The following is a 24,102-nucleotide window of genomic DNA, read 5'->3' as shown; positions in this document are numbered from 1 at the left end:
TACATATCACTGACTGTGAAGTGTATGTAGCAAAGATAATAACTTTCTTATCCTAAAAATATGCAAGCACGTATGGGCTAAAGGCAAGCTTGTGTGAACACACACTTTCTCCAAGCAAAGAATCATGCTATAAAGCTAAAAGGTTAATCACTACCATCTAGGAGGAAGCTTAGGTATTCGTATTTTATTAACAAGCTTTTTTCCTTCCTTTTAAGTAGGAAAATCTACATCCCTTAGCAAGAAAATATATTAGAAAATATATTTCAGAAGCCACTCTGTATTTTGTGCAGTACATGTCATTGCAAGGGCTACAGCCCTGGCCAGACAGCCTCAGACATCAAACTGCTGCATCTCTCTGATGTGCCATTTGATGCACGCTTGATGTGCAGCCTGGCTACTCCCCTCTGATGTTCTATTTCCCTTTCCTAAATTAAATAATTGAAAAACTGCACTCATTACCTCTGATGTTTGCTAATGCTTGTAATAAGTCTTAAACAAATCAGTAACGCTGATTTGTTCTGTTAACGCTGCCCATGAAGAATCTCCTGACATTATCAGTAATTTCTCAGACATGTTTACTTGATGCTCCCTGTACATCTGAAAGCCTGGACAATCTGACAGGACCTGCATGTTTGTTGTTCTGTGTTAAGTCAGTAGAAAGCAATGACATTCAGATAAGTTTGTGGAGCCTGATAGAACTCAGAAATACCACTGGACATGAAGTTGTATGATTTTATTTCATTAATGTCTGCAGGTTCAGAGCACTTGGGTATTATATCGTTCTTTTCTTAGGAACAAATATTTTCTTGCAATAGACTACTTCCTTTGCTTTCTGTGGTTCTAATATACTTCAGCTGTAATATATCCAAAATAGGAAATGCTTTTTTTTTTTTTTTTTTTTTTTTTTTTTTAAATTTTCTATCTCACTCTCTAAAATTAAAAACAGTTTTGTCTTTATATGCTAAACAGCTGTAAACTGACTATTGGCATGCCTGGTTTACGTTTTCGTAAGATCCTAGAATTGTTTGAATTGGAAGGGGCCTTAAACGCCATCTGTACCAACCCCCTGCACAGAGCACAGACACTTACAGTTCCATCAGGTGCTCAAGTGTCCCATCCAGCCTGACCTCAGGTGTCTCTGGGGATGGGCAACTTGCTCCAGCGTCTCACCACCCTTACTGCAAAAAATTTCTTCCTTATATTCAAACTAAATCTCTCCTCTGTTAGTTTGAAAAGGAAAGTTTCTTGTGGCTTGTCAAGCTGCACTGAATTTGCACTGTGTCTTTGCTCATGAAACACTCAGGTGTTAGGAGCCTGTTCGGTTTTAGCCTGAGAGGAAGCTGGCCTGCAGGATCTCCCAATGCTTTGCTTTAATTCTGTGCTGGCTGTGACAGTGCTGATTGGCTCTGTGCAACACAAGAGGCAATCGGGATAATGATTCTTCAACATTGCTGTTACATAATGGCAATAATTCAGTTGTACCCATCCGTATTGCAAAATTGGCTTTCTCAACCAAATGTCCTCCTGACCTTTCTGCCCACAGGTGTGCATGTGCCCAGCCTCCAGCTTGTCTGACTTAGCTTTTTCTTTCTTTTTTTTTTTTTCCTGGGATGCGCATTTGTCTGGCTTGTTTTGGTTTGTATCACATGGGCATCCAGTATTTTCACACCACCACTCCCTTCTGAGGCAGTTCATTTTCATGAAATATCCAAGTCCTTTCAGCTGCTCTCTTATTTTGGCTTGCACTGCTCTTTCCCCATCAGGCAAAAAGCCCTTCTGATTCTTTAGGAGTATTTCCTGTTGCTAGCATTTCATTCTATCCCTTTGGTCTGGTCCCATTCCTGCAGGACCTTTTGCAGGAGCAGCCTCTCGTTCTGCAGCTCCCCCAGCTGGCTTCAGGTTCCCCTGACATTTGTATAACTTTCTGCTGGGGAACTGCACAATTGTCTCCTGCCCTACTATCATCAAAATGGCTTTTTAAATTTTTGCTCCTCTGTTCTCCACTCTGTTACACTGGAAATTAAAATTACCTTTGACTTCTGCCTTATTTCCAGGTTGCAGCTTTCCATTTAGTTAGAACTCAGGTTTTCAGATGTCAGCAATTTTCACATTGAACATACGTATTTTTCCCCTTCCATATTTCTGATCTTTGTGTTGTTGACTTACTTGAATTGAAGTTTTTGTCTTCTTGGGAGGGGGTTGTCTGCAGATCATGCTGTGATTCTTGGCCCTATATCCTGTAGATCATTCAAATAATTAAGCAGTTAAGTCCATCCTCCTTTTTCTTGATGAGTTTGCATAGAATAATTACAGTTGGAAAGGACCTCTAAGATCATTTAATCCAAGCCCAGTCCATACCCACCAATACTGCTCACTATCGATGCCCCTCAGTGCCACATTTCCATGGTTCTTTAACACTTTCAGGGACAGTGACTCCCCCACCTCCTTGGGCAGCCTGTGCCACTGTCTCACCACTCTTTCTGAGAAGAAGTTTTTTTTCTAATAACCAACCTGAACCTCCCCAGCACAACTTAAGGCCATCAGTCTCACCCTATCACTGTTACCTGGGAGAAGAGTCCGACCCCACCTCGCCACAACCTCCTTTCAGGGAGCTGTGTAGAGTGATAAGGTTTTCCCTGAGCCTTCTCAAGGCTGAACAGTCTCAGATCCCTGAATGGCTCCATATAGGGTTTGTGCTCCAGACCCTTTATAGCTTTGGTTGTCCTCTTGACATGCTCCAAGGCTTATGAGCCTTTTCTATGGCTCTATCTGCATTTAAAGTTGTTAGTTGTAAATAACAATCAGACTTAATTCTGTAGGTAAATGATATGGAATTGTAAAATAAAATGCACTGTAATGAAATCTGTTTTTCTTCCATTCGCTGGTTTTCTGAATTCTGCCCAATAAAGATACCAAGTCACTCTGGTGAGTGGGAAGGAAGGGGGGTTACCATTGCAGTGCAGAAAATGAGCAACAGTTAAAAGGGCCTCCTTAGCTACATTCATTTTTAAGTCCTGGAGCATCTTTGGGTCACTCCATCTAGCCCAGGTACTCACATGCTTCATTGCAACTGAAAAGATCACTGCAACTCTACCGAATTCCTCACGCTTATTAATAAGCCCGTCTCTTAGCAGAATGCCAAAGCCATTTTTTTCTTTTTTTTATTTTTTTTTGTCCCCTCCTCCTCGTAGAGCTAACAAACGCTCCTCTTGCCCTTATCTTCCCCTTGCCAGCTGCAGCTCTCTGGCGGTTTTTTGTGGGCAGCTCCACCCTCTCCCATCGGGGCACCTGCTGCTGCTGCAGGGCCGTGCGGTCGTGCAGTCTGCTGGCGGTGCAGCTCTTCCTCCCAGAGCAGCTGTATGCACAGCGCTTGGTTTGCTTCTCGTCCGCTTGCTCTCTGGAACAAAACACCAGTTAAGTTTTAAAACTTTTTATCGTGGTAGTGATTGGACTCAAAGGGTGTGTGCATGTGCGTGTGTTTGTACGTGGGGAAGTTGAATTATAGCCTGTTAAAAGATATTGTTCATGTGTATGTGCTCTGATCGAAAGCGGGCAAAAGAAGCTAAAGGGTTTCTTGTGTTATTCTGCTGCTTTTAGGCATGCAGTAGTGCTGTTATTGAGCAGGGATCTCGCATATCTCATCTAGTTCTGTAGGCTGAGGTATCAGTTTGGACTCTTACTATCCTTGATAGCAATGTGCTTTTTTCTCTTACAAGATTGCTGTGGGCTGTTAGCAGGTGACCTGCAGCCGTCCTCTTCTCTGTTTACATGGGAGTTCTTTTTCTCTGCATTTTGTTTCTATGTCTGTTGAGTCATTAAATGTCATCATATACCTATGGAAATAGTAAACTTTGTTTACTGCAGAAGTAAGGCAGATAGTACTTACTTATGGACTTATATTATATTTATGAGTCTGTCTACCTCTTAACGTCCTCAGAGAGCTGTCTACCAAAATGTAGAAATTAATACAGAGATTTTTCTAGTAAAAAAAAAATATATATAGATATATAAAACAGAGAAATAGCAGTGCATGCTGTGGGTTATTGTAGTTGTCTGCTTCTGTTGGCTGTAGAAAAACAGTTGTCAACCAATACATATAAATGTTACTTCGATTCTTAGAAGTCCCCATTTACGCTGTCAGCTCATATTTACGCTAAATGGAATTAAATGAGTCAGAACTGTACCTCACCACTGAGTTTCAGAGAGCCTTTGTATGTGTAAGACAGGAGACTTAAGCATCTAAGCTGCTTGCGTTTGTGATGTGCGTTTGGAAGATGACTGTATGTATTTCTGGAAAATTAGTTTTATGGTATTAGAAATAGCTTGAGCTAATTGTGTGATCAACAGCTTTGTGAATGAAAGCTGTGCCTGGGCTGTAGGCTGTGTGCCTACCTAACCTCACCCAAAGGAGCGGCTGGAGTGTTAGAAGCAGTGAAATTCCTGCAGTGCCACATCCAGCTGAGCATGTGGCCCCTGCAAAACCACAACATGCACATTGAGCTGCCATGTCTGTATATCTCACAGCTCGTGCAGTGAGGCAGAGCTTCCCTGTGTTTCATTCCTGAGTCACGGGGACGTTCGTGCTGTGGTGTGTGATGGCTCTGAGGAGATAGGCTGCTCCTTTCCCCCCAGATGTCCCATCCAGCTTCTGCACTGAGAGCTGTTCTCCATGTAAACCGGGTGCTGTTCCAGCACAGAGAAATAAATCCCAGAGCTGAAGCTCTTTATTGAGCAATGCTGAGCATACACAGCTGAGTAACATAGTTTTTCATTCATCTGACAGTACAGTTTTTCCTTTGTCAGCGTTATCTTGTCAGGCACTACATCTGAAACTGGTAGTGACCTTTCCACTTGAAAACTAGCTGCTTTGTGCTGGAGCAGTGTCTGCTTTTGGAATACCTCTCCTTGCAGTATGCCTCTTGGTCACTGGTGGGCAGTAGGAGTTATGGTCCCATGAATTACAGCAGAACCAGGCCTCTGCGGCTGCAGCTGTATTTCCAGAAGTAGATTCCTACTTCTCAGTGGGTTGGATCCTAAAATCAGAACCCTTCTCTTTAGTGATTTTACACTGAATGCTATATAATGGAAGCCCTGGTAAATGCCACTCATTTGATGTGTGACAGTTGGGTTAAGCGCTTCTGCAGAAGAAGGGAATGCCAGTCAGGAGTTTTCAGTCGAGGAAGGCTGTGTTAGCATGAGGGATGGTTACGTGCAGATATACAACAGGACACCCAGGTCCTTCTCTGCAGAGCTCCTTTCCTTCACTTCAGCCCCTAACCTGTACTCATTCATGCGCTTACTCCTCCCCAGGTGTAGGAGTCTACACTTGCCCTTGTTGAATCTCATCTGGTTCCTCTCTACCCAGCTCTCTAGCATGTCCAGGTCTCGCTCAATGGCAGCACAGCCTTCTGCTATGTCAGCCACTCCTCCCAGCTTCGTATAATCAGCAAACTTGCTGAGGGTGCATTCTATCCCTTCATCCAGGCCACTGATGAAGCTGTTAGACAAGACCCCTGGCAAACACTGCTAGTTGCAGGCTTTCAACTAGATTTTGCGGTGTTGATGACAACCATCCAAGTTCTTCCAGTCGGCCAGTTCTCAGTCCGCCTCACTGTCTGCTCATCTATCTCACACTTCCTAGGCTTACCTATGAGGATGTTATGGGAGACAGTGTGAAAAGTCATGCTGAAATCAAGGTACACAGCATCCACTGCTGTCCTCTCATCTACCCAACTGGTCATGACATAGAAAGCTACCAGCCTGGTCAAGTGTGATTTCTTCTTGGTGAATCCACATTGATTTCTCCTGATAACATTCTTCTCCTCCACTTGCTTGGAAATGACATCCAGAGCAAGTTGTTCCGTCACCTTTCCAGGAACAGAAGTGAGGCTGACTGGCCTGTAGTTTCCCAGCTCCTCCTTCTTGCCCTTTTTGAAGACCAGAGTGACATTGGCTATCCTCCAGCTGTCAGGCACCTCTCGTATTCTCCATGAGCTTTCAAAGAAAACAGAGAGCAGTTCAGCAATCACTTCTGCTTTCTCAGCACTCCTAGCTGCATCCCATCGGGGCCCATGGATTTGTGTGCGTAGAGTTTGCCTAGGCAATCTCTGACCAGATCCTCTTTGACAACGGGGAAGTTTTCCTGTCCCCAGACTTTCTCTCTTACCTCCAGGGCTTGGGATTCTTGAAGAGCAGTCTTAGCAGTAAAGAGAGAGAAGCAAAGAAGAGTTAATAGAAGTATGGAAACATACATAGAGTCATGTGTGGCGCTGAAGACTGCTGTCTGCTAGATATTATTGTTGTGCACTGGCATGTAGATAAGTAGCATACTTCATTGTATTGTATCCATATTTCAACTTATTAACTTTGCCATTCATCCCAAATCTGCCTATCTGATACTTGCCCTGGATTGTCCCAATTTTCTGATGTTCCTGAAATTACTTTTAAGGAAAGCTTGTTGTTCTGTTATCAACGACTTTGTTAAACCACAGATCCTCCCCTGTAGTGTATCCTCAGTGTGTAAGAGACACTACTGCATTAACTCTGGATAACAAAACTGAGATCAGAAGAATAAAAATAGTGCAGGCGGCAGAATAATAACAATAAAATAAATCTTTCCATCAAAAGTTGTCCAAAATACATTATGCTATCTTTTTTTTCCTGCAATAGACATTCCTCAGACAAGTTAAAAAGGGAAAAAAAAAAGTCTGGATACAACGAATAGGAATTTGCTGTGAATGTTTTTGCAGATCCTTTCTATAGTCCTTGCTGAATTGAGGGTGATTTAATGTAACACAGATAACTGTTTTTCTCCATCTCCTCCCAAGCAAATACTGACATAAATTTCATGAATTCTGTCTTCCACATGGCCCCTCTGAGACTACAAATGTGCAATTTCCTTATATACAGATTATAAACAAGAGTAAAGGAGTATTTCAGCCTTCCCGAGTGTGAGATGGTAGAATTTTTGTGCAGGGGCCTCTTTTAGGAACATTTGAGGAGTAATTCAATGTCTTGGAATGGCAGAGTCTGAAAATAAAGGGTTAGGGTTACTTGTGGATGAAATATATTGTCCAGTCATTGTCTCTGCTGTCCTAATAGATCACTGTAATAGAAGGAAAAAGTGCCATAGAACTGCAGCCACGTGGTGAGCCACTAAGAGAAAAGAGCACTGGGGCTGGAATTACTAGCAGTGTTCCTCAGAGGTCGGTGCTGGGTCTGGTCTTGTTCAGCATCTTCATCAATGACCTTGATGAGGTGGCCACCTATGAGATGAGTGGCCATCCTCAGCAAGTTTGCTGATGATATGAAGTTGGGAGGATTGGCTGACACGCCTGGAGGCTGTGCTGCCATTCAGCGAGACCTGGAGAGGCTGGAGAGCTGGGCAGTAAGAAACCAGATGAGGTTTAACAAAAGCAAGTGTAGTCTTGCATCTAGGGAGGAATAATTGCATGCACCGGTACAGGTTGGGGGATGACCTGCTGGAGAGGAGCTCTGTGGAGAGGGACCTGGGTGTCCTGGTGGACAACGGTGGCCAGCAGTGTGCCCTTGTGGCCAAGAGGGCCAACGGCATCCTGGGGTGCATTAAAAAGAGCATGGCCAGCAGGTCGAGGGAGGTGATCCTCCCCCTCTGCTCTGCCCTGGTGAGGCCTCATCTGGAGCACTGCGTCCAGTTCTGGGCTCCCCAGTACAAAAAAGACAGGGACCTCTTGGAAAGAGTCCAGCGGAGGGGCACAAAGATGGTGAAGGGCCTGGAGCATCTCCCTATGGAGAAAGGCTGAGTGAACTGGGTCTGTTCAGCCTTGAGAAAAGAAGACTGAGAGGGGACCTGATCCAGGTCTGTAAGTATCTAAGGTGTGGGGGGCAGAATGGCGAGGATGGACTGTTTTCAGCAGTATGTGGAGACAGAACAAGGGGAAATGGCTGGAAACTGCAGCATAGGAAGTTCTGCACAAATGTGCGTAAGAACTTCTTTACAGTGAGGTGACGGAGCACTGGAACAGGCTGCCCAGGGAGGTGGTGGAATCTCCTTCTCTGGAGATATTCCAGACCCACCTGGACACCTACTTGTGCAACCTGGTGTAGGGAACCTGCTTTGGCAGGGGGTTGGACTTGATGGTCTCTGGTCCCTTCCAACCCCTATGATTCTGTGATTCTGTAATGGCTGGTTCTGGCAGGTCTCTGAGAGCAGAGCAGCAGTTGTGTTGTGAAGCTTAAGAGCAGAGTGAAGTAAGCTGCCACAAAATCTCTTGTTGTGAGATTGTTTTATTGTTCTAAAGCTTTCTGTAAGCTCAGAAATACGATGTGCAAAGGCTAAGAAAGTGCCTCTGGTTATTGTACTCTTCCAGGCAGGTTGGTAAAACATACAGGTTGGACTCTTTGGCTCCTTTCTATATGCAGCTGTGAGCTGTTCAGTCACCAAAATCGTTTTTTTTTGGTTACATGAGAAATCCCTATATCTTACACAGAGATCACACGTGTCTGAATGTCAGAGAATCATGGAATGGCTTGGATTGGAAGGAGCCTCAAGGATCATGTAGTTCCAAATCCCTGCTGTGAGCAGAGTTGCCAGCCATTAAATCAGGCACTACATCATGTTATTCACAGCCCCATCCAGTGCTGTAAGCCACTTTGGTTGCAGTGCAGGAAGTACCCAGGTTCCTTTCTGGCCTCAGCACCTCATTCCAACTGACACTAGCAATACTGCATGGCCTCCTGGGTTTTGGGCTTTGTGTCTCCTGCTTGTTCCCCTGAGAACTCAGCCCCGGGGTGTCAGACACTCAGAGTTGTGCTCCAGCCTTCACCAAGAATTGGGCATTGAGTATGTGAATAGCTACCTGTTGCTGAGTGCTCTGCAAATCAGGCCCTGAGCATCTCACAGTGAATATCCCAAATCAGTGGGACTGTCGGACCTCAGCACCCTTGCCGTTCTGTAAAAGCAATGACAGTGCCCTGCTTCACCTTAAAGGCATGTTTTGGGGATTAGCAAGTTAATGCTTGTGAAGCGTTTAGATTTACGGTAATTATCTGCCCCAGAGAAAATCTTGTCAGATAAATAATAATTGTCATCACAACAGGGTATGAAAGGCATGCAGATAAAGCACAGGGCTATGTGCTGAGCTATGAAAAGAGGAAAAATACTGAATTTATTTTCTATTGTGGACCAACCACTGTGTGTTAAATGGGGCATGGGGAAGAGACAAGTGTGGTGCAGTTAAAAGTTATGTGCATGGCAGTAAGAAACATGGCTGCACATCTGGCCTCCAGCACTGCTGGGTTTGCGGCCATGTTCAGGCTCCAGACTGAGGAAGGTGCTCACTGTGCTGAGAAAATGGGCAGTCCTGCTCTGCTGCTTGAGCACCTTGAGTCACCATTAAGAGAGACTATCCTTGGAGCTGAATTGGGTGGGTGGGAGAAGCCTTCACAGTTACCTACCCCAAGTGATGCACACAGTGCTGAAGGAGCGATGCTGGGCTGTTCCATAACAAAGAATTTTCTTACTTTGTTCCATTTATCTTTCTTCAAAGTTTTCACTGTATTCCAGTCTTTGCTTTGCATTCCATCCCCTCCATTTGTATTGTTCACCTGTTTCTAACTCTTAAGCCAGACCCTCTCACTTCTGTCTCCTTACAGTCCCTCACTGTATAACACTCCTTCCCCCAGGGAGTCCTTCTGTCTAGAGATCTTCCTTCCTCCTACTGAGCTGTCTTATTCTTTGCCAAACCTCTTGCTATTCTTTCCTCCTTTCTCTACTGCTGTTAGTGCTGGTTATTTTCTCCAACCACTTGCTGTTTTCCCCAAATATTTGTTTACCTTGCTAGCAATTATCCCTGCATAATTACCTCCATTATTTACCCTTATGGGCTTCTAGTGCTGACACACCTCTTTCCTCCCGGTCCCCATTAGGTTCCTTTTTTCACTCAATTTCCCTTTTCTTCTCCTTTTCCCCCTACCTTTCCCTAGGCTTGATGAATAGATCTTATCTGCAGCAGACACTGAAGAGAAAAATCAGGTTTTGCCCATGTGTCTTAAGACAGTAAGGGGCTGTGAATTATTTGGTAGGGATTCTACATGCATCCCATCTGCACCGAGAAACCCATACAGCAGTTTACCTCCCAGTCATTCCACATGGCTTTATCTGTGGGCATCTGGCAAGTCTCAGGTGCATGTGATCCCAGTGAGATTACTTTGAGAAAACAGTACAGTGCCTGTGCTTGAAAATTAAATGTAGCTGTGGATGCCCATCTGAAAGGCCAAGTCAAGCAGAGTCCTGCAGATATTTTGGGGAGTGTGGCAGCAGTACTCGGTTCAACAGCAGTCATGAGCATATGGGAATGTCATGGAACTGATGGGTTTTACCCAGCCAAGAGAACTGAATTAAAATTCAGTGAAGAAATTACACTGGCCTTGCAGAACTCTTTTCCTTTTTAATTGAGACTAAATAATTACTAAGGCAGGCAAACTGTAAGAAGCAATTACATGAAGGGAGTAGCCTGGAGTTATAATAGGAGTCAGTTGCACTGTACAGACACCAAATGTCTTTCTGGAATGAACCAGTAAGAGCAGTCACCATACACCTTAGCTGGTGGTATGTGCAGCTCTGTGTCCTGCGTGTTCAGACAAAAGCTAGAGGAATACTGCCAAAAAAATAATGAGAGGGTTAGGAAACAAAGCCACTAAGAAAAATTTGAAAGAACGGAATTTATTTAGTCTAGAAACATCAAGACTGAAGTAGTCCTAAGACTGGCGCTTGTTATGAGTGGTGGTTCATCTGCCTTCTGGAAGGAACAGGCTTGGTCCGCAGTGCTAAGTATATGAAATTTGATACAGTGAAAACCCTTCTTATAATGTATTTGGCATGAGTTTATCTTGTTGGGGTTGTGGACACTTTATACTGGGGAAAGAGCGAAGGGCTTTTCCCCCGAGGAGAAAGAAAGAAGTAGACTTTCCTTCTAGATTTTGCACGTCTGCAATCCTACTTGAGCGTGGATGAACTCCAGTTTTCCATGTGTTTATAACTTTATCAAATTTGGATGGATTTTCAGAGGGATTACTGAATTTAAAAGAAAAAAATAGCCAGCACTAAAAGCAACATATCTCAGTCAGATTTGAAGTACTTCTTCAAAACCATGGTGAATAATTTAATTCTTTAATTGTTGATACAGACATTTGCAGAAATATATTTTACCTTGTCTTCTTCTTGGAAATGGTTAACCAAACTTCTTTCCCCTTTAGCCCATAAATTGCTAATATTTAGCATACAAAGTTTAGATCAGATGATTAAAGTTTGGCAGAGTTATAGCACTAAAAACAAGGTCTAAGGGGAAGTGTCGTGTAACATTAATAACAGGCAGATCTACCAGCCCCACCTATAACAATCTTACTTCTATCAAATCCAGGTTTCCTTGATGATTCTCAAATGTTTCCACAGGCTTTTAGAGAAGATCTGGAATGCCTTATTCAAGAACAGATGAAGAAAGGCAATAACCCAACTGGGCTGCTTGCATTACAGCAGATTGCTGATTACATTACAGCAAGCTCTTTTGCAGGTTTTTCCTCGTCTTCACTCAGTAAGTGAAATGTGCCTTTGAATGCCCCTTTTTCTCTTTGTTTTTACTATTTCCAGTGAAATTTAATGTGAGCGTAAACTAAGACATGACATTATTTTTCTACTTTTGCATATGAGTTGTAAAAACGGGGAATTTCCAGCCAAACTGAATCGTTATCCGGATATCTCCCAGAGTTTAAAATCACTTTTAGAATGTGCTGTAGTTACAAAAACGTTGCTGGGATGTTCCAGGCTTCCCAAGTCCTACAGTACTGAAGTTGGCCTGAGCACTGTGGGTGGAATTCTTGATATGGGAGCTTACAAGCCTGAGGCACAGTGGCAGCTGTTGGCATTCAGCATCTTTTGAGAACTGGTCTCAAAATGGCTCCTTAGAGTTCATACAACAGACTAAGTGGAAAAGAACGACAGAGAGCTCAGAGTGCCTTATCTCCATGTCTCTAGCCAGTCCTGCAGATCCAGCTGTTCCCTGCAACCTTACCTGGGGATTTGAGCAGGGTGATTAATCTCAAAGTGTGCATTCTCTTGCTATTGAAAACCCAAACCTTTTCTCGCTCCTGGTAGTAACTTTCCCTGTAAGAAAGGCAGTGTATCTCGAAGGGGTATTGTGCATTCATGAAGGGGAGAAATACCCCTTTGCAAGATGTTCATGCAATCAAAGTCAAAAGTAACAGAGGTTTCAGTAAAGACCCTAGAAGTCCCAGCAATGCAGATACAGTCTAATAGTTGCTGGTGTTGCTCTGCTGACAATTTAAATATACTACTTCTGGAAGATCATGACATAGCTGGGAGGTATTTGATTGACTACCATCTTTTTCTGTTTGTCAGGCCATGGAATGATTACCCCCATCAATGATCTACCTGGGATAGACACCTCCTCGTTTGTTAAGGGGGAAAAACTTACTCGTTGCAAATTAGCCAGTTTATACAGACTGGCTGACTTGTTTGGGTGGGCACATCTGCCAAATGCCTACATCACTGTAAGTATTTCAGAGAATGAGAATGTTGATTTGGGACCTTACTGTTCAGTCACATTAATTTCCCCCAGATAATATAAATTCAGAAATAAGTTGGTAATCCAATTTGTTTTTTCCCTCTGTTTCAGGTCAGAGTAAGCAAAGAACATGATCATATTCTAATCATTCCAAGAGGTCTGTCCTTTTCTGAAGCTTCAGCTTCCAATTTGGTATGTAATTCACCTGCATTCACATCACCACCAAGGCTCAACCTGTTTTCTGAAATACTTTTGTGGCTACTAAAATGGTCTTAGCTGTAATCATACTGCTTGATTGTAGTTGCTTTTAATGTTTACCCGCCCTATGCAAAGCTGATTAATTATTTAGATAGCAGCATCCTTTGTTCTGGTTATTTATTTTTGGATATAGCTTTGCTTTCTGTTGCTCTGTCTCCAACATCAATGCACGGCAGCAAAGTTTTGTTCTCCTGTCTCCTGGAACTCATTAAATAGCCTCAGTGTAGCAGCAACCGTTTAGAACCTGACAATCTGGTAATTCTTATGAAATCGCTCTGTAGGAGTAGTGTCAGTAGAATCAGTTCTTATCTTTATAAATGGGGAAGTAAAGTTGAATAATCTTCCCTGGTCCTTACGAAGGAACGAGGTAAAATTACAGGTTGATATTTAGGATCCTGTAGCTGTAAACTCATGTGTCTTTTGATATAGATGCTGCCATACGTTTTCTTCATGTCAGTTCATATCTGTGAAGATGCGATCTCCAGTTGGAAGAGGTGGCAGGGGTATTGGTTGGAAGACTGGTAGGCCAATAGACTTGCAGGGAATAGAAAACCAAAATAAAAACACAAGAACGCTGCCTAATGTGCTCCTGTTGTTTTATGTTGATCCTGGAATTATTATTCTAATTTTTCTACAAGTTTGTATGTTCTCTGCACATTTAATATTCTTATTGGAAATTTATTGGCTGAATTTTTTTCATAGTCAAAGTTTAGAAAGTGTTTATAAAGTTGTTTTTAAAATGCGAAGAATTAGATTGCCTCCCTTACAAGAGGCTGTCAGTAGTGATCTGTAGTTGTATGCAATTTCCATGAAAATATCAAAGATGTCTTTTTTTTCTTTCTTGCATGGTTGGAAGAGGCTTACATAAACATGCTCAATATTCTTACAGGTTGAACCAGATCTTTTCTCGTAGTTGGTTTCCATTCCAGTTATGATTCTGGTTTGCAAATTGCTGACACTTTCTTTTAAGCAAAAGATTAGCTTGACCAAAGAGGAGTGCATGGTGTACCAGGATTTTGTCTTTACTTCTTTCATGGTAGGGCTTCCAAATGCTACTGATGTCTGCAGAATGGCATAATGACACACGGGTGGCTCTCCTTTTTTCATGCTCTAAGCCTGATGAGTATGGGGAAAATTTGGTATCAAGTAAGAAGGGGAGGGAAGTTCTCAAATAATTGCAGTTGTTGCAGACTTCTTGAATGTTGTCCATTTGTTTGACTTTTCCAGATAAAGGTGAACATCCTGGGAGATGTAGTTGACCAGGGCAGTACAACTCTAAGTATCGACAATGCAGGATTCAGTCCACACGTGGCCATCTATTCCACACGCCCTGATGTCAGGTGTATAATACACATACATACCCCTGCAACAGCAGCTGTAAGTCTTCTTCCTCCTAGCTTGAAGAGTAAAAAAAAAATACCAACAGGTTAATCTTACGAGCCTAGATCACCTTTCTGAAGCTGAATCATTGCTTGTGGCGGTTTTGGTTTTGTTTGTAACACAGCTCCACGTTGTTGTTTTCCTCTTTAAAATAAAACTCTGCTGTGAAATCAGAGAGGGCGGGGCTACTGCAGTGAAATGAATGGTAATTAACTGATGCTTGGATATGATTGTGCTCAGGCTGAAGAAACTAAAGATAGTTATCCAGGCTTCATTTATAGTATCTCTGACCATATAATTTGCTGTATGCATCATCATTTATATTACACAACTCCATTTTAACTGGCTTAATTAGTAGTTGTGCTCAGTTTGGATTTATTCCACTACTGAAAAATTGCAGTTAAAATATGATTATATATAAAATATAAGTATATGTATAAAATATAAGTTAAATGATTCACACAACAATTATAAAAATGTAAGAAGGCTTGAAGTCGTTGATTTGAGATAAATAGGTAAATACATATGTAAATATTTCTTGACAACAGACAAATAAAGGAATGGCTAACTTCTTTTACACATGTTCTTTGAAATTGCAAGTATGGGAAAGAAGGAAAAAAACATTTTGTCTGCTTGTGTTGAAAATTAAACGCGGATAAAATTTACAGAAACTCACTTGGGGTTCATTTGTCTTTTCCTATCATCAATCTGTCCTAAGGTTGTGTAGCAGCAGTTCTGTCACCCTCTTGTAACTTAGAGTAGTGAAAGCCTAAAGATACTATTTCTCAACTTTCTCACTGTGCAGTGTCTCTTTTTCTGGCGTTCACAGTTTGCTAAGAGTTGCGTGTTATGTTGTGGGTTTTAAGACTTTAATTTTTTCCCCTAATTATCAATACATCATTTTCTTGAAATAGGTTTCGTCTATGAAGTGCGGCATCCTTCCAATATCACAGGAGGCCCTGATTCTGGGAGATGTTGCTTATTACAACTACCAGGGTTCTCTCGATGATCAGGAAGAGAGAATTCAGCTTCAGAAAGTACTTGGACCCAGTTGCAAGGTATTCAGCCTCATTCAAGCTTCCCAAAGGCAATTTTCATGTCCTGTGACAGTTTCTACCATTTAACATTAGTGTCTTCATTTACCAGGTATTAGTCTTGAGAAACCATGGTGTTGTAGCTCTAGGAGAGACACTGGAAGAAGCGTTCCACTATATTTTCAACGTGCAACTGGCCTGTGAAACACAGGTGAGCAAGAATACACAACTGTCTTCATCTTCCATAACTGGGGCTTAAGCCCATCCTCAGAACTTCATCACTTTGCTTTTATGTATTTCCTGTCACATTCCCAAGTATGTGTTTGGAGGGGAGGAGTGAATAGCACTCCCTCACCCTGACATTCATGTTGAGTTCAATTGCTCATTCATTTTGAAATGTGTATTTATGTTTAATATTGTGATGAAAAAAGACTTTCTTAGGGTACTCTGAGTAGTTGTGTTTGAGTTCACTCCTTTTAGAGTGTGGTAATTAGCATACATTATCATCCTTTCAGTAGGAATCACCTGCTATATATTATATGTTCACACAGAAGAAAGCCTGAGACATACTGCAGCAGGCATTTGTGTTTCTTTTGTTTATTCAGAAAAGCAGAGAATCCAAAAGCATGTCTGCAAGTGAAATAACACTCATTGATGTCTTTCAGGTTCATGCATTAGCTGGAGCAGGTGGGATAGACAATCTCCTACTACTGGATCTGCAGAAGTTCAAGCCTTTCACGCATGGTGTGGCAGCAGGTGGAGGAGGAGGAGTTAATATGTCTTCACAGCAAAAATGGAAAGTAGGGGAGCAGGAGTTTGAAGCTCTCATGCGGATGCTGGACAACCTGGTGAGAACACACTCGTGGCAACGTCTGGGCAGCCTTTGTAAGCTTCTGAGTGTAGGATCAGCTGCTGTATGGCAAATGATTCTTTCTGGTTTCTTTGCGAGTTTGAAAATGAAGGTAGAACAACTTCTCAACCCAAGGCATGTAGGACAGCACAAAAAAACCTGATTACTTCTTCAGTTACTTTTTCAATTTTTTTTAAATTTTCTATTTCTTAAATTATCATTATTTTCTTTTTCCTTCTCCATAGGGATACAGAACTGGCTATGCCTACAGACAACCCTTAGTCAGGGAAAAGCCCAGACATAAGAGTGACGTTGAGATCCCAGCCACTGTGACTGCCTTTTCCTTTGAAGACGATGCAGTCCCGCTCTCCCCGCTGAAATTCCTGGCACAGAGACAACAGAGGGAAAAGACAAGATGGCTGAACTCCCCAAACACATACTTGAAAGTAAATGTGCCTGAGGAGTCCTGGAATGGGGAAGCAAGTCCCAGGACCAAGATCACGGTGGGTCAATACTTTAGGACAGCTGTTCTGGTTTTATACTGCTTGGGAAAAAGCAGACTGCACATAGCTCTTTTCAAGACCTCTTTAACAGGATTAGCAAAACAGTTACTGAAGCAGGAGGAAATAGGTTTGTGGGAGGTTTAGTGACATCAGTACTAATGGCCCTCAATAAATTGGGCATTGCCTTTCTTTGGAAGAGCAACAGTTTACGTTAAGAAATAAGCAATTATTTTGCCTTTGCATTGAGCTCCTCCAATTCCTAAGACAGAAAATAATTTTTCTGCTGTATGTTTTTATGTCTTAAACTGTCCACCAAATATAGGAAGGTTTTAAATCACCTGTAAGCTGCTCTCATCTCTAGAAGGTCTGATTTGCCACTGACTATCCTTTTCCTGTTTGTGAGCCTGCTAAAAACAGGCTCGAAAGAGTATGCAGTTGTTACTCCTCGTGGTGATTGAGCCTTTTCCTTCAGCTTCCACTGTTTCCAGCCTGGAGAGCAGCACCTATTTTGCAGGGCTGAGGAGCACATTATTTGCTGTCCTGCTCCCATTTGCGCAGCACAACCGTAAAGCATCAGCTCCTCCTGCTGGCAGGCTAGCGAGCTTCTGCACTTGTGTTTGGGAGAAATCTCCTCAACAGGATATGAAACCTCGCTTCAGAGGAATAAAGCTCCAGAATGTGTGATTAGCAGAGGTGGAAGGTGAATAAGGAAATGAGAGAGGATGGATGAGCTCTGGAACCAGGAGATCAATGTGCTAGTGGATAGGAAGCATGATGCCTTCTGAACACGGCTTCATTAGTAGGTAGTTAGCACTGTGTTATACAGGAGTGTGTTTTGGTGTTCATTAAAAGTGATCTGGGTGGTACGTGCTCAAGGCAACTTAGATTTCCCTGGGTAAGCATACAAACTTGTGAGGATTTGGGGGTATTCCATGGATGTCATGTGAAACTGAAAATAGTCAGGAAGGCTCCTCTTTACTTCTCCTCTTTAGCCATAAAACAGCACTGAGAAATGTCCATCCCCATCATGCTGTGCAATTCTTTTTTTCCTTTAAGTGGATGAAAGCTGACGACTCTTCCAAGACTAGTGGAGGAACACCAATCAAAATTGAAGATCCAAACCAGTTTGTTCCTTTAAACACAAACCCCAGTGAAGTGCTGGAAAAGAGAAATAAGGTAAAGGATGCATAATGAGTAAAACTGTACCATTTCTATATATAGTTATTTGTTAAATAATGTGTAACAGTAACCTAACATTTTCAAGTGTTCTGTTTTTTAGTAGGAAGTTTCTGATGTGATTTTGGCACTAAAAAGCCTGTATTTAAACATGTGATTACATGAATTCTGTGTATGTATATGCTACGTACATACAAATTTTGAATGCAGTAGTTTGGTGAATGATGACCATTGGCTCTGTAAATGATAGATTGGAAATGGTAGTCCCCATCATTTAACATTATATTTAGTGGATAATTAGCTGCCAGCATGAACCAAATTGCTGTAAATTGGATACAGCACAATTCAGTCTCACGCGAGCTCTGCTCTGTGCTAATTCTTCTAGCATGTATTAAACTGGAGTATCTCTGCCCCACTTCACTCCCTTTTGGCAGTAGAAAGGAAAAGAAAAAAAAAGAAAAGAAAATGAAAGATTGTTGGACCTCTCTGTAATCACAGATATCTCACTGCTTTTCCCTTCCAGCACATAAGGCGCTAACTGTTAGGCTGACCAAATACTCCACCCTGGGCTTCACTGTGCTAGCAGATACTTGGGACGCTTTCCATGTGATTACAGAATCTTTTATTTCTTGGAAAGCACCCTATCAGTATCTGTGGGGATTGAACTGGAGTCACAAGGAACAACTCCCTTCCTTAGGGCTGGCAAGGCATCTTGTGGTCATCCAGAGATTAATGCTACAAGTTCCAGACAGTGATTTTAAGACTCTCTGAATTCACTGTCTCATTAGTTAGTTGACTCCCATTTTTCTACTGTGTAATGTTTGTATCTGATCTATTTTTCTGTTTATATTTATGTTTGGTCTGTCTCTCTATAGATTCGGGAGCAAAATCGATACGATCTGAAGACAGCAGGACCACAGTCTCAGCTGCTTGCTGGGATCGTTGTGGATAAAAAGCCAAGTCCGGTGAGTAGGGCATAATTCACTGATTTATGTGTATTTGGGTTATTTTGCCTTGCTTTCTTTCAGGCTTCATTTCTGGGCTGTTTTCTTTCTAAATACTTAGTTAGAACTGGCAGTTTTAATGCCAAGTTTTGAATGTGTAATGTGTTCTACTCATGTAGATGCTTTTTATTTTTTTATCTCAGAGGTATGAAATGTTAGTTTCAGATGGAGATATGCATAGTAGGCATACCTGTCTTTAATATTGTAGTGGGAGCCTTCTCTAAGACCATTTAAGCTGCAGAATGATGGATTTGCATTGCACAGTGCCAAAAATAACTTTTCATTTTTCTGTGGAACTCACTGCTAAAGAAAAACATTTCAGGCTCAGAAATGACATGAATTTAAAAGGTGGGATGGGACCATGCAGAAGACAGCTGCCATTGGAAACAGGCTTCTAATGGAGTGAGAGTGAGCGAGGGTTTCGGGTTTGTTACCAGTCTTGTCTTGAATAGAATATAGTTAATTCTGTTTAAGATGGATATCTCTGGTAAGGTATGTAACAAACCACGTTGGACTAGAGTTGGCATTCAATAATTTTAAGTTTCTCACCATTTGTGAGTTACTGCACAGAATTGTTGGAATTGGAAGAACCCTTAAAGGCCATCTGGTCCAACTCCCCTTCAGTGAACAGGGACATCTGTGGCTCCATCAGGTGCTCAGAGCCCCTGCATTCTGACCTTGGGCGTCTCTAAGGACAGTTGTGTTCACCGCCTCTCTAGGCAACCATTCATTTCTTCATTTTGGCTTCCAATATTCTTTTGCAATGACACAGAGTTTGCATGTTTATCTCAGTCAAAAAGAATATTTTCCAGATTAGTTGTCTCTGAATGTGAGTATAATTTTAATTTTGTTATTATAAGTTTGATCTCAGAAGACGTCTTCCAGTTAGGTTCCTAAACTGTAGCATGAGCACAGCAACTTTCTCACAGAAACATCCTAGAATACTTGGAGCATTTGCAAAAGAATATAGGAAGTGTTACATTTGAATCCCTATTGTTGAAAAATTTTCACTTCTGAAGAGAATCTAAGTCCCTGAACAGTAAGCTATTGAGGTACACGTTTCTTTTGAAGCTGTTCCCCTTCATTTAAAACAAAAACAAAAAAAAAACCACTCAAATAGTGATTGTGCCATTATGAATGAATTGTGATTTATAGCTACTGTGTAAATGTCCATTAAACAGGGTAACTTTGGCCTTGCTGTTTTTTGCTTTTTTTTGCTTTTGTATTCTCTCTCTTTAGGTTTGGAGACATCATACTATTTGCCATGTGCATGCTGCTTGCTTTCTTTGTAACTTTTAAGTTTTTGGTTTTCTTTCTCCAAGCCGATGCAATTTGAAGATGATGAGCACGCACCACCAGCACCACCCAACCCGTTCAGCCATCTCACAGAAAAGGAACTGGAAGAGTACAAGAAAACAATTGAACGCAAGCAGCTAGGGCTGGAAGGTCAGTGGTTGGGGTTTGCGTTTCTATCATCAGTTCATTTATATTTCATATCTACTGTTAAAATGTAACAGTCATTCCTTGAGGAAGTAGAATTTTTTTTTCTTTATTTAATTTAGTTCATGCTAAAATTAAGGCAGTGAAAGACAAAAACATGCTGTAACATAATGACCTTTTTCATAGAACTGTACAATAAGTTAGGATGGAAAAGCCCATCATTCACTCTGTCCTCCTTGAAGTTAGCTTCAGAGTTGGATTGCATTGCTGAGGATCCTGTCCAGCTGAGCTGTGACCGCCTGTGATGACAATGATTGTAAACTAACCTGTAACCTTCTGCACTGGTGGAAGTTCTGTTATCTAAATGATACATGATGAATACTTGACTCTCTGAAAATGATTTTTTGCCACCTAATTATGAAAAATGTGACAAGGTAGAAGAAAATCTTTGTCATCTCGAGGTTTGTTTTATGCCAGTTCAAGTGTCAGAATTCACAGGAAAAACCCACTGAGCTCTCCCTGAGAACAAAAATATGCTGTGCTGCTTCGCATTTGGTGCAGCTCTGTCAATAGATTCTCTGCTTTCTGACCTTCAAATTCCAGTGCTTTTTGAGCTCGTGTTTGTAATTTATTACCTCCAGAAGTTTTGCAAGATGTTTGATCTTTGCTTCTTTAATTTTTCCTTTATTCTCCCAATGTGCTCGACTCATCTGCTTTTACTTTTTACATCTTTTATCCAGTACTGCTATTGTGCAGGAAATTACTAATTCATTATTGGTTTTTTTTTGGACAGTATCACTTACTATGCTTTTTTTTTTTTTCATTAGTATTGTGTAATAAACCAACTTTGCTATATACCACATAGGGGTATAGCATGATAGCCTGTTCTATCAGCAGCGTGTGTGACTTAAGGCTAGATAAAACCACAGGGCATGCTATGTGAAATGCAAAGGAATGCAAACCTTCCCTCTTTTTTGTGCTTTGTACTAATGAACTAATATAAAAAGATTGTTAGCAGATGAAACGTGTAAATCTATCATTCTACATAATTTGAACTGTGCACTGTAACTTCTTAATGTTGTCAGTATAAAGAGCACAATGCTAGCAGAGCTGTAAATCTTGTACCACTTGTACTGACATGCTTGCTTTGTTTTTACTTCTGCATGGCTACTAATCAAACTCTTGTCCTACAGATGCTGAGCAGGAATTATTCTCAGATGACGGTTCATCTGTGTCACAAATTCAGTCACAAACTCAGTCCCCGCAAAATGTCCCAGAAAAATTAGAAGGTATTCTGTATAGTTTCTCTAAAATGCTGATGGCTCTCATAACCTGAGTCATCTGCTTTTTTGCTGAGTTCTTTATGTGTCTATGTCATTGAATAAGTAAAAAGGAGCCTTGTTTTCCCAAAGGCTGGTGGGGACTCTATCCAGTAAATTGCCTTTCCCAAGTTTTTCTGATACGTAATTCTCACAAATGGAAAATAACATGTGATGTACTGAACTTTACTTAATAAGGAGGAGGAGGAAATAGATATGTTTTGGTTTTGGTTGTGAGCCTCTAACACAGGAAAGATGTGAAGCTTTTGGAGAGGGTCCAGAGGAGGGCCATGAAGGGTTGGAGCACTTTTCCTGCAAAGGCAGACTGAAGGAACTGGGTTTGTTTAGCCTGGAAAAGAGAAGGCTATGGGGAGACCTCATTGCAGCCTTCCAGTATTTAGAGAGAGTTTATAAACATGAGGGAAATCAACTTTTTACACAAGTAGATAGTGATAGGACAAGGGGAACGGTTTTAAACTGAAGGAGGGGAGATTTAGATTAGATGTTTTTTACTGAGGGAGTGGTGAGGAGCTAGAACAGGCTGCCCAGAGAGGTTGTGGGTGCCCCATCCCTGAGGGTGTTTAAGGACAGGATGGATGGGGCCCTGGGCAACCTGATCTAGAACCTGATTTAGCAGCTGGCAGCCCTGCCTGTGGCAGGAGAGTGGGACTTGATGATCCATGGAGTCCCTTCCAACCCAAGCCATTCTATGATTAAGGTCATATGTTTGCCTAAGGCTTTTCCAGAAAGATCTAAGAAGGCACTTGGGAAGGGCAGTGTTCCAAAGATTTCTACATGGAATGATGACACTTTTGTAAACCTGTCTCTGGACTAAAACGTAATTCCAAGTATGCTTGAGACTGTGTATCTGTGTATTGTTTGTGTAACATACTGTAAACGGCTTCACCTGCATATGCGCCTGGTAGAGGTGAGTTTAGCTTCCTCAGTCCAATATCCTGTGGTAACATCTTAGGTCTGTTTACAACAGGTATATAAAGGAGAAAAGCCAACATCTTAGCATTTTGGATTTCATTCTTTGGATTGCAATCCAGACTCTCATCTTTGTTTCAAGCTTGGGGTTGGCTTTTTTTTGTTTGTTTGTTTGGTGGTTGTTTTTTTTTTACGTGATATTGCACCTAAATGACAGTAAAATTATCTGTTCTCTAGAAAATCATGAGGATCTCTACACCCAGAATGCCAACCTAATATCTGCAGAGCTACCTGTGGTGGTGGTGAACGGCAAGGAAGATGCACACGATGTGGAAGAAGACCTCACCAAGAGGGTCAGTCAGTTAACCACTAGTACTGTGGAGAGCGTAGAGATTACCATTAAAAGCTCTGAAAAGATAGAAGAGGCCCTGTCCCCTGAAGGGTCACCTTCCAAATCCCCGTCGAAGAAGAAGAAGAAATTCCGCACCCCATCTTTCCTGAAGAAGAATAAAAAGAAAGAGAAAGTGGAAGTGTAAGTGCAGCTCTGTTGGGAGGAGGTGGTGTGCATTTTAAACGTTTAAGTTGACCATTAACAGAGTAGTGTTAGGGGTGTGCAGTAACTGGACTTTTAACCGAAACAAAGAGGAACTGGAAAAGGTTTTGCTTTAAACAAAACAGAAACAAACAAACAAACAAAAAAAATGAAAAAGACTTTCATATTAAGTGAAAATTAATTCATCTCTCACTTACCTGAGTCCGAAATCGCTATGAGGGTTTGAAACATTCATTAGTTTCATGTTGAACTACACTGGCAGGTGCTCAAATACCGTCATAGCGAGATGAAATACCATCTCAGTATGCAGCAACAAGTTCTGCCCGAGGTATTTTGCAGACCTTGACATTTTCAGTACAGTAAAGTCTTTATTAAAGTTATTGTTGGGTGGTCGTATAACTTTCTTTTTTAAAAAAAAACCAAACAACTGCTGTCTGAATTGGTAACCAGATCATACCTTTTTGTATTGTGATTTTTGACCATCTGCTTTATGTTTCTGTACCCCTGTTTGGGCGGGTGCATATTAACAGCACACCTTTAAATCTTTTTTAAGATTAGATCATACAGAAATACTATACACTGGCACATAATATTAGGGGGAAAACTGTGTAAGAGAAAGTTTATTTGGAATTATTCAAAATGTCAAAGAGCTCCATTCATTGACAACTTCTTTGCCAAATATTTCGTTTTAGTGAAATATAATTTTTGAAGACTTCTTTTTTATTCTGTCTGTCGGGGGGAGGGGGAGACCCTTATTTTTCAAGAAGGGGGATTTTATACACGTAACATTGATAATTTAGTTTAACTGCAAAACAAAAAGAAGATTTTATATGTTCAAATGTTTGTATACCATTCAGTATAAAAATATTATAGGCATGTGAACCAGGCATTAAATAGTAGAGTGTATTTAAGAATGCTTGGTTTAGAGTATACTTAAATATGATTCAGGAATCCAGGGACTTAGAAATTAGAAGACAAAAATGTATAACATTGAACTGGATTCAAGTTTAAAATTTACTGTGTTGGGTTTTTTCCTCATGGTATTGCTAATGAATGAAGAAAAATAATCTCTTAACGTAACCAAATGAAGGAAAC

The 24,102-nt window shown here is 41.4% G+C and overlaps 1 protein-coding gene across 4 annotated transcripts in view; it reads left to right on the top strand.

Annotated features, from left to right (window-relative positions):
- Nucleotides 1-24,102, top strand: part of ADD3 (adducin 3) — a 90,645-nt gene extending 66,543 nt beyond the window's left edge. For 3 of the 4 annotated variants that reach the window (XM_042818190.1, XM_042818192.1, XM_042818191.1), the window contains 13 exons: nucleotides 11,432-11,570; nucleotides 12,395-12,546; nucleotides 12,672-12,752; nucleotides 14,046-14,195; nucleotides 15,113-15,256; nucleotides 15,345-15,443; nucleotides 15,898-16,080; nucleotides 16,328-16,585; nucleotides 17,642-17,761; nucleotides 18,637-18,726; nucleotides 20,088-20,211; nucleotides 21,399-21,494; nucleotides 22,692-24,102. In XM_042818190.1, coding sequence (XP_042674124.1) covers nucleotides 11,432-11,570; nucleotides 12,395-12,546; nucleotides 12,672-12,752; nucleotides 14,046-14,195; nucleotides 15,113-15,256; nucleotides 15,345-15,443; nucleotides 15,898-16,080; nucleotides 16,328-16,585; nucleotides 17,642-17,761; nucleotides 18,637-18,726; nucleotides 20,088-20,211; nucleotides 21,399-21,494; nucleotides 22,692-22,990 — 1,935 coding nt within the window. In that variant the 3' untranslated portion in view covers nucleotides 22,991-24,102. The remainder of the gene's footprint in view (nucleotides 1-11,431; nucleotides 11,571-12,394; nucleotides 12,547-12,671; nucleotides 12,753-14,045; nucleotides 14,196-15,112; nucleotides 15,257-15,344; nucleotides 15,444-15,897; nucleotides 16,081-16,327; nucleotides 16,586-17,641; nucleotides 17,762-18,636; nucleotides 18,727-20,087; nucleotides 20,212-21,398; nucleotides 21,495-22,691) is intronic. The other variant, XM_042818193.1, reaches the window with a different exon arrangement.

Source organism: Centrocercus urophasianus, unplaced genomic scaffold (genome assembly GCF_019232065.1).
Source record: "Centrocercus urophasianus isolate 14NV4802_14NV808 unplaced genomic scaffold, USGS_Curo_1.0 seq_17, whole genome shotgun sequence".
In the NCBI taxonomy this organism is placed as follows: Eukaryota; Metazoa; Chordata; class Aves; order Galliformes; family Phasianidae; genus Centrocercus; species Centrocercus urophasianus.
Note: the sequence above shows the minus strand (reverse complement) of the source record. Positions and strands in the feature narration are given on the sequence as shown.